At 38.5% G+C, this 11,151-nt stretch overlaps 1 protein-coding gene across 1 annotated transcript; it reads left to right on the top strand.

The window, feature by feature from the left end:
- The first annotated feature begins 9,492 nt into the window (after positions 1-9,492).
- Positions 9,493-10,452, top strand: LOC104860681 (olfactory receptor 7C2). Its single transcript, XM_010621909.1, has one exon. It carries the CDS (start codon positions 9,493-9,495, stop codon positions 10,450-10,452), a length of 960 nt encoding a protein of 319 aa, XP_010620211.1.
- The last annotated feature ends 699 nt before the right edge of the window (positions 10,453-11,151 follow it).

Here is an 11,151-nt window from a genome sequence, read left to right as displayed (position 1 = left end):
CATATTTTGCATTTCTCATATGAGAGAATCCATGTATATTTAAGCTGTGTGTCAGGTATATTTCACTTAACATGTTCTCTAAGTTCATCCATTTTTCTACAACTAATTAAAATTTCTCCATTATGGCAGACTAGTACTCAACTATGTACAAATACCACATTTTCTTCATCCATTAATCTGCTAGTGAGCATAAGCCTGCCTCCAAGATTTAGATAAGTTGTGCTGTTATAAACGTGGATATGAGTGTAACACCGTGACAAGATGTCTAACTTTATCAAGAAGATACCTAAAAGGTTAATAGCTGAATCAAGTGGAATTTCTACTTTTAGTTTCCTTAGGAAAACTTAGACAATTTCTATAGTGATTGTGCTATTTTACATTCCCGACAAATATGTGTAAGTTTTCTTTTCATGGTTTCTTTACCATCATTTTTTCCATGAAGCTTATTGGAACATTTTAGGTTTAAAATACAGTTACATTCACCATTAGACTCTTGTGCCTTTACATGATATATCTGGGTTTGTCTGTTTTCGTATTCCCCTGCCCTCCCTTTGCCCCCTACATCCTTCCCTATTTACAAAGACATTGTTTCCATGTTTTTTCTCTTTTCATACCTTTTCTTTTCCTTTATTTGCTTTCCCTGAAATCTTGCTTCTTGATCCATGCTGCCAGTCTACTTCTTTTGATTGGTGAATCAAGGACATTACCATTGATGGTTATAACTGCTGTGTACTGACTTATCATTGTCATGAAGTTCTTTTTGTTGGATGCTCTCCCTATGAATTTAATTTCTTGCCCTGCCTGATGGATTCATTCTGCTGAGCTTTCAGGGCTTATGATCCTCACTGTCTTTTATTAGAATGTTGTTTCAAAATTTTTGGTGTGCTGGTTTGGCATTCATGAAGTTTTTCATGTGCTCTTTGCTATGAAAGTATCTGATTTCTCCATCAATTTTGAAAGATAGTTTTGCAGGGTACATCAATGTGAGTTGCAAGTTGTTGTTTTTTGTTTGTTTGTTTTGTTTTTGTTTTTTAGGGCTTGAAATACTTTGATCAAGGTCTTCTTGATCAAGGTCTTTTTGTTTTGAGAGTTTGTGTTAAGAAATCTACTGTGCTTCTTATGGGCTTTCCTTTCTTTGTGATTTGTTTCTTTTCTCTAAATACTTCAAGAATTTTGTTCTTCTCTTGGGTTTCTGCTTATTCTATGCCTATTTACAGATTTTTTTATCATAGCTAGTTGAGTCCTATATGCCTTGTTTATCTATTTGTCAAATTCTTTTCCCCCACTTGGGAAGTTTTTTGCCATTACTTCTGTGAACATCTTTTTTATGTCATTTGCACTCTCTGTTTCTTCATTGACTCTGATCAGTATTGTGTTATTCTTCTTTGCATCATCTAGCAGCTACTGGATAATTTCTCCTGGTTCCTTACTGTTTTTCTGAATTATTTTTCCCTGTCACTAGCTGCAATCTTATCTTCTATATCTCAAATGCTGACCTTACATTGGCTCATTCTGCTGTGCAAACTATCAAGGGAGTTTTTAATCAGCTGGATATCTTTTTGCATCTGTTTTATGGCTTCCATCTGTTTCCTATGCTGGGATTCTATTGTGTTCCTCAGATCCACTATATTTTCTCTGTCTGCTCTAGAGTTATCAATCATTTCTTGCACTATGGACACCATCTCTGTTATCTGAGAAGTTAATTCTAATTTCATTTTTTTCCAGATTCTCTTTTGTTGCCAGTTCTGGGAGTCCAGGTTGTTGAGTTTCAGACTGTTCCATCTCGTTAACCCTTGGAGTTGCCTTTGGTGATCTGAAAGGTTCTGAGACTTACATGTCTTATCATTTCAGCAAATTCAGCCTACTGTATGTTTGTTGAGGCAAGTTTTTGCTTGCTCAGTGGTCTTGCAATTCCCAGCAAGCCACCAAGAGGCCTTTTCTTTGCCACTCACTACTGGACCAATTTCTGGGCACACAGTGGTGGTCCTCTGGATCCCCGCTCTGTTCTGTTGCCCCAGCACCATTCTGGCTGGGGCCTGTGTACACTTGTGATGGTATTTGGCCATGCCTCTGGTTGGGGCCTGCCCCACTTTAGAGCTGTGCACCCAAGTTCCTCATATATGAATGTGCTTCTGGGTGGGGTCTTCATGCACTTACCGATGGTATCTGGGCAGGCCTCTGGCTTTTGCTTGCCCACCTGTAGAGCTCTTTTCTAGGCAGACTTTGGACCTGTGGTTGGGGCCTGTGGGCCCAACCTTCTGGTGTCTGGACCTGGTTGTAATCTGCCTGAACCTGCTAGGTTCTGGTACATACTGGCTTCTCACATGCACTTACCAGTGGAATATGGGCAGGCCTCTGTCTGTTGCTTGTGGGCTTGTGCAGCTCTTTTCAGGGTGGGGCCCTGGCTTGGATCCTTTCACTACTGCACAGCTCTGGTCCCTGCAGGCTTCTTGCTGCAATCTGCCAGTCTATTTCTTTGATTGGTGAATTGAGACCATAAACATTGATGGTTATAGCTGATATGTATTGATTTATCCTTGTCATGATCTTTTCTTATTCTTGGATTACCCCACCACTACCCCTGCATTTAATTTTTTGTTCTGCCACATAGATTCATTCCTTTGGGATTTGTGGGCTGGTGACCCTCATTATCTTTTCCTAGGGTGTTGTTTAAAATTTTTTTGAGTCCTAATTTGGTATTCCGGAAGTTCCTCAAGTGTTCTTTGCATGAAAGTATTTGATTTCTCCATCAATTTTGAAAAATAGTTTTGCAGGGTACATCAATCTAGTTTGGAGGTTGTTTCCTTTAAGGGCTTGACATACTTCAGTCCAGTCCAGGCTTTCTTTTTTTTTTTTTTTTTTTTTTTTTTTTTAGAGAAGTCTGCTGTGATTCTGATGGACTTCCCTTTGTATGTGATTTGTTTCTTTAACCGCTTATGAGATTGTTCTTCTGTTGGGTTTCTGCAATCTTGACTATTATGTACAAACTTGTAGATTTTGTTTTATCATGGCTAGTTGGAGTACTATATGCCTCACTTATCTATATGTCAAATTCTTTTCCCCAGCTTGGGGCAATTGCTTCTACCACTACTTCTTCGAACAGTTTTGTTTCTGTTTTTGCTTGGTTGTTTTAGAGTCCTTTGAACTATCTCCTGTTTCTTCATTGACTCCAGTGAGTTTTATTCTATTCTTCTTTGCATCATCCAGCAGCTGCTGCATTGATTTCTCCTGGCCCCTTGCTATTTCAAGAAATCTTTCTTTTTCTTGTCACTAATCACAATCATGTCTTCTATATCTAAAATTTGATCCTTACATTGGCTGATTCTGCTGCATAAACTTTGAGTGGAGTTTGTAATCTCTTAGGTATCTGTTTGCATCTCTTTTATGGCTTCCATTTTTTCCTATGCTGAGATTCCATTATGTTCCTCACCTTCTCTATTTTTCTTTGTCTCTGTCTGTTTTAGAGTTATTAATCATATCTTGCCCTACAGATACCATCTCTGCTGTTATCTGAGAAATTATTTCTGATTTTTTCCAGATGCTTTTTGTTGCCAGTTCAGGGAGTCCAGGTTATTGAGTTTCAGATTATTGTATCTCATTGCTCCCTTGGAGTTTCCTTTTGTGATCTGGAAGTCTGGTTTTGAGTTTTATTTAGGTGTCTTCTCATTTTCATTTTGTTGTTGTTGATGATGATGATGATGATGGTGATGATGATGATGATGATGATGTTTCTGGTTTAATTCTTGAGTTGCTTCTTGTAAATTGCTTATTGCAAGTGTCTTTATTGCTAGTACTTAAAGCCCTTAGAGGATGACTATCCCTTGGATTATCTTCCAGGTTTAGCTGGCCTCTGAGTTATGCATCTGTAATGGCCCTTCAGCAATCTCAGTCTTGGAATACCAAGAAGGACAACTGACTAGAACAATCACATCCCAACGGCAAAAGTAAGACAATCACCATCAACAGTAGAATAAATCTGCTCCTCTTTTTTGTCCTTACTGATCTTCTAGTGAGTTGGTTTTCCATTGCCATGTCATAAGACCTAAGAAAGCGACTTACATAGGGAAGCATTCATGTTGGCTTATGGTCAGGGGTTTCGGTACATGGGTACTTGGTCCTGTTATGTCTAGGGCCTGTAGTGAAGCAGAAAGACATGGTGTGGAGCAAAGCAGCTCAGTTCATAGTGGCAATGAAGTAAAGAGGGAGAGACAAAGGGAGAGATGGGGATCCTAACACTGCCCTCAAAGTGAAATCCACAATCAAGTACAGTGGTACCTCAGTTCATATACTTAACTTGTGCTGTGATTTTGGAAAAGATGGCCACATTTGTGTTTGTGTGGGGAAAATGGACACAATCGTATTTGTCAACCTATTCAGAGTTTTCAAACAAAAACAGAATTTAGCCAGAAGCTTCTGTTTGTGAGCCAAATTGTTTACAAGCAAAAACATTCATGAACTGAGGTGCCACTGTACTTCCTGTAATCTTACACATCCTCAGGCACCCACAGCATCAAGGACCCATTACCTCCCAGTAGTATGGTCATCTGGGGACCAATCTCCAACACGTGAGCCTTTGGGGGCCATTTAAGATCCAAGCCATATCATCTGTCATCTTAGGTATACAAACCTCAGCAGCAATCTTTCACTATAAATATTACCCTTTTTCCTCACTTGATTCAGATTTTTTAATGGGCCTTTTAACCTTCTTTGGCATTTTCAGGTTTGTAAATAGCTGTCTCTATGACTTCATCTGGGGTGATTAAAGGTGTCATTTCCTCTACTACTATTCCTGCCATGCCTGAATGATCTTTAAAAATAGGGGTCTGTACATAATTACTCCAGTCAAAAATCCACCATCACCAATACAAAAACACAGAAGCCCAGTGTCCTACAAGAGTCTACATGAGATGCTCCTGCCTCCCTCTTCATAAAACATCTTTTCCTCCTCAAAACATGTTTACATGTCATTATCATGGACCATACGTCCACGTACAATATTAATTGAGCATTGTTAAAATGGAGTCTAATGTTTAAGAGAGAAGAAAAGTAAACAGAGGACATACAAAAAAAAAGGCGACAGAGTGTTTTAATCACGAGTCAGGACACTAATAAAATAAACACTAATCAGCTATCCAAAGACCAACATTCCTAATATATGACAAAAGAAATACTCATAACATTACTCTCAAATACAAGTCACTGCACATGGTCCTCTCCAATGTCCTCAGTAATCTTCTTTCTCTATGCCCAACAATGGATTTCACAAGACTGTTCCTCACAGTACATTTTGTAGCAGCTGATGCCTCTATACAAGTTTTTAGCAAGAAATGTCACCCATTCCTGAGAGGTGAAAATATGAGGAGTCAACCCAGGAATAAAGCATTGATCAGGCATGAATGCATGAGCATTGTGAACTCCATGGGAGAGCTTCCCTTTGGGAGAGAAAGGTCTCATCCCACCAAGTACTTCTTTAAACTAATGACAGCCTCTCAAAAAGAGATGCGTTGTGTGTGGAAAAACTAAAAGTGTAAATAAGGTTCATGTGGTGTGATTGAGAGGATGAAATAGGAAGAAAATTACTCAAGAGGAAGTGGGAAGGGGAGGGGAAAGGAATTAAGAGCAAAGAAAAAGTGTGAAAAAATGAGAAAATGGAAACAAAGTCTTTGTAAATAGGGAAGGGTGATGGTGATGAAGGGAGAGCAGGGGTATGGGTCAAAAACAAGAACCAAGGTCTGCCCTGTAGAGGTACAAGATCACAATGATAAATCTAACTGTATGATTTGCTTTAAATGTACCAATAAACTTAATGGGAAAAAAAGATATGTTTTGTGTCTGGTTGTTCTCATCTTCCTGAATTGCTTTAATACAGTGTGATTTGGGTTGTGTATTCACTGCTTTCTTTTTACTATGTCACAGTGTGAGACACCGATAACCTTAAGGAAGAAGTTTAATTTTGCTCACATTTTCAGCTCATATTCAGTCTGCTCCAAGGCAGAAAGGGCATGGTGGGGAGGGGTCTGAGACAGAGGAAAGCTGCTCACACCATGGCCACCAGAAAGAGAGAGACGAAAGTGGAGCCAAGGAGGGAGACATACCCTTCAGGTCACAAATCCAGTGAACTGACCTCAAACGCAGCCCTGCCTTTTAAAATCAAGCCCGCTGTACTGCCTCATAACCCAATCACCTTCTGAGCTCATGAACCTTTGGGAGGACATTCCAAGTCCAATCCACAACAGGCTAGGGCCAGGGATTTAGCTCTGTGGTTCTGCCACCTGCCTCACAAGCACAAGGACCCGAATTTGATGGCTGGTACAAAAAAAAAAAAAACACAGACTGTAAAAGCAATGCCTTCTAAAATGTTAAAGATAGGATTTATTTCTGGATTGAAATAACAAAGGCTATCCAATGGGCTTCTTTTGAACTTGCAAAGCTGCAGGTATCTGCAGAGTCCTGCCTGGACAGCCAGCCAACCCCCTCTCACAGTTCTTCTCTAACCAGACGCTGGAACTTTATGTATACTGCACCTTTAACCTTGAGGACAGAAGGTGCGACATCATAGGAAGACCTTTATGTGCAGTGGTATGTGATCCCTATATCCAACTTTATGGAAAGGTACTCAGGACTCACATGACCCTGAAAACTGTGCCTGTTTACTTCATTGATTCACAAAGAAACTCTGTCTCACAATTGAGGAAGATGAACAGAGGAGACTGAGTCCAGAAAAAAGTAACATCATGAACGGGGAGCGAGGGGCAATGCATATCTTGCAAAACAAGATGATCCCAAAGGTATTTAACTAGGAAGACACAAAAATATCTTTCTATTTTGGTTACCTCACTCATGGGAACCTAATTGCTCAGAGAATAGAGTAACAATGAGATAATTAATTTAATGAGCTTTCATTAGAATGTAATTTCTGAGGCTCTGAAAACATAGTAAGTGCACCTCCATCATCCACCCAGCTAGCTCTACTGTGTCAGGAAAGACTGAGATCCACTGTACACCGCAGGGACTTATGTCTGATGCCACTTCCCTGTCAAACTTGGAGCTGAGTTAGTTGAACCCAACTCACCCAAAGAACAGAGGATCATCAGGAACTCCTGGTGTGGGCAGCAGGTATGGAAGCAAGTAGATCTATCAAAAGATGATAAATAAGACCAATGCAATGAGAGTCCATGAAAGGAATTCTAAGCCATTAGTTTCTGCATGCCCTCTCCGTCTCTCTTCCTCTCAGCTTCTCAGATTGCTTCCTCTTGCTTCTGGAGCTCTCTACCTCCCTAACAGACACTGACCTTCCCTTAGCATCAGCATCTCCTAAGTGTTTTTTAGCCAACATCTTGTCGTTTTTCTTAAGCTATTACAAGTGCCTTCATTTTCTCCACCCAAAATGTCAAACGTCTGTCACTCTTATGCATTTCTTTTATGGATATTTAACACGCTCCGTCTTTTCCACAGCAAAGCATTGGTCTATATAATTTACCGTGCAGGCTTTGTAAATCAGTTATTAACCTCTATCACCAAACACATCATTCTTGCGTTCTGATGTTCTCCAACAAATCTTTTCATTGATAATTTCTTAGTTTATAACTCCCATTATTGACCTTTATTTTCCTTATTTCTACCCAAAACCTTTTCTCAGGAATTACTGGTACTTTCAAAGAATATGTTGCCAAATTTAAGTATATACTATTTATTTCTTCATGTTTCCTTTAGAGAGTTGATGTACTGTCTTATTCTATATCTAATGTTTCAAAATTATTTGCATTATAGATCAGTATAACATTTTTCTAAATATTTAACTAATCATTAAACATTTATTCATAGCTTTTCAAATTGCCTGTAAAGTACAAGGAAACAAAAAATAAAGTTCTAGGAAATAAAGAATATAAGTTAATATGATTTTTAATTTCATATTTACCATGATAGTGGGGCTTATATTACATTACAAAACTCCAGGGTTATCCTCTTTGAAAGTAAAAAAGAAAAATAGGAATTCTGTCCCTCACTGTTACATTTTAACAAGGAACTGGAATTTTAAAACAATTCAGTAAAAACTAAAAAAAAAAAGGTGTCATAAATTAATATTATTGGAAATTTTAGGAAATTGTTAAATTAATAAAAAACACAGAAGTTAAACAAGACACTTTAATACAGAAAATCAAAACTTTTATTAATATACTAGCAATAGCGGAGGTATAATATGGAGGTGTATCGTTCTTAATTACATTAAATATAAATTACACTAAAAAATTCCTAACAAGAAATTAACATAATCTACAAGTTTAAAAAAATGCTTCAGGAAAGCATACCCAAAAGCGGATTGAAGTTTCAAGAGGGAAATATCTGTTATTGGAAAGAGCAGAGCAAAGAGGTCAACTTTTTCCTAATAAATATATAATTTTAATGGAATGTCTAATAAAATTCTAATAGTGTTTTTCTTCCAACATGACTAGACATCCTAAAATTCATCCAAAGAACAGTTTGGGGCCAGAAATAAAATAATGATAGTGTTAAAGAATACTAGGTGGATTTCACACTCAATTTTTAATTGTATTATGAAAATAAATGATGAAAAACATGAAAAAGGGTCTGAAAGTTTGTTACTACTGACATAGACAATCATTTATAATCATTTAGTAATAACAATGTGAAGAAAGAAATATAATATCTGAATTTTGAAAAAACTGATAGAGATTTTACTAATTATCTAGGAGAAAAAACATAAAATTAAATTAACCCAAAGTGTATAAATCATACATACAATGTAACAAGTAAGGAAATACCCAAAGTAGGCAAGTATAAAGAGACATTTCCATATGATGGTAACTTTGATTCTATGAGTATCATATGGTAGAAAATGTAAATTTCCATTTTATATTTAGAAAATGTAGGATATGTTACTGAAAAACTCCAGATTGTCTTGTCTCAGCTTGGGAATGTGGTAATTAAAATGGAATGGAAAAGGGAGTTATTAATGTCAGAGTTTGTTAACATTATCTACAGAAGGACTACCCAAAGAACTAACTTTGAGGCATAAGAGAAGATCGCTTAGAGATGTAGACAAACACTGAAGATTGTTTCCCAAACGTATCTATCTGTCTTTCTGCCTCTCTGTCTGTGTATGTGTGTCTGTGTGTGTGTGTGTGTGTGTGTGTGTGTGTGTGCACCACAATCCCAAGAGAGCTTGTTCGGATGCAAAATGTGAGAGCAGGTTGGTCAGGTGAACCTAAAAAGGCACATTTCCAACAAATTCTGTAAATATGCTCATATTTCTGTTCCAGAGAACACCATGTGAGAACCACTGACCCAAAGCTAATTTTTTTTTTCAGGTAGCAATGGTAACTACAAATTGTGAGCAAAGACATCCAATTAGCCAAGATGAATGACTACTTGAGTTCTGTGAATCTGAACGATAGCTATTATGGTCGTCCTGGGAAATCCCTTTAGAGAGAATTTTGTTTTTCTTTTTTCTTTCTCATGGAAGGCAGCCTCATGGAAACAAGAAATCAAACAGGAGTCACAAACTTCCTCCTCCTGGGATTCACAGATAACCCTGGCCTTCAGTCCCTCCTCTTTGGGCTGCTCCTGCACTTGTACCTGATCACCATCACAGGGAACCTGTTCATCATCCTGGCTGTCATCTCAGACTCCCACCTCCACACCCCCATGTACTTCTTCCTCTCCAACCTGTCCTTTGCTGACATCAGTTTCACCTCCACCACCGTCCCCAAAACACTAGTGAACATCCAGACTCAGAACAAAGCCATCACCTTTGCAGGCTGCGTCACACAAATATTTTTCTTCATTATGTTTGGGTGCCTGGACAATTTATTACTGACAGTGATGGCCTATGACCGCTTTGTGGCCATCTGTCACCCACTGCACTACGTGGTCATCATGACCCCACGGTTCTGCGGGCTGATGGCTTTGGGGTCCTGGTTGATGAGTTTCATGGGATCCCTGTCTGAGACTTTGACTGTTCTGACACTGTCCTTTTGTGAAAACACAGAAATCCCACACTTTTTTTGTGATCTCCCTGAAGTCCTGAAGCTTGCATGTTCTGATACCTTCACCAATAACTTAGTGGTGTATTCTGTGACCATCATCCTAGCTATTTTTCCTCTTAGTGGAATTCTTTTCTCTTATTCTCAGATTTTCTTCTCCATACTGAGAATCTCATCTGCAGGGGGCAAATACAAAGCCTTTTCCACCTGTGCATCTCACCTCTTGGTGGTCTCCTTGTTCTATGGCACAGGTCTTGGGGTTTACCTCAGCTCTGTAGCCACACCATCCTCTAAGATGAGTCTGATCGCCTCAGTGGTGTACACCATGGTCACCCCCATGCTGAATCCCTTCATCTACAGTCTGAGGAACAGGGACATGAAGGGTGCTCTGGGGAGACTCCTTGGCAAGATGGGGCTTCTCAGTGAACAGGACATAGCAGGACTCTGATGAGCAGCAATGCACACGGAGCATCAGAAAGCCTGATCCTCTTCATCCAGCACTCTGCATCCTTCTGCTTTCCCATATTTTAAAAATAAGTAATTCTTTGCATTTTAATATGTGGTCTCTTCTGCACTAGGCACTGTTCATATGTTATGCATTGGATCACCTTTTTTGCCATCTAACCTATTTTAACTTTCTATGAATACAACAGGCTTTTTCTCAGTTATCTATAGAATTGATTTGGGAATTTTATTTTTTATGTATGTCATTTAGGCATAACAATTGTACATATTGACGGAGTACAATGTGACAATGCAGTACCTGTATACAATACGTGATAATCCAATCAGAGGAATTAGCATTTCCATCTTCTGAATCATTTCTTTATTTCTTTGAATGGTGAAGCTTCTCTAGATTTTTGTTTTATTTATTTTTTATAGGAAACAGGAATGGGGATGTTATCGCAGACTCCTGCAGTGGGTCTACAGTCTCCCTTGAGGAAATACAAACACAAACTAATAATAATAAAAAGAAATAAGACTTAGAAAAAGTAAAAGAGTCAGTGACAGGAAAAGAGTACAATGATAGGAATGTCAACACCTTTCAGTAATAACTTTCAATGTAAAGGGCCTCAACTCCCCAGTTGGAAAACACAGATTGGCAGTCTAGATCAAAAAACAAAACTCAATGGTCTGCTGACTTATC

Source organism: Fukomys damarensis, unplaced genomic scaffold (genome assembly GCF_012274545.1).
Source record: "Fukomys damarensis isolate Sample0158 unplaced genomic scaffold, DMR_v1.0_HiC HiC_scaffold_37, whole genome shotgun sequence".
Taxonomy (NCBI): Eukaryota; Metazoa; Chordata; class Mammalia; order Rodentia; family Bathyergidae; genus Fukomys; species Fukomys damarensis.
The sequence above is the reverse complement of the archived record's forward strand: the minus strand, read 5'-3'. Positions and strand labels throughout refer to the sequence as shown.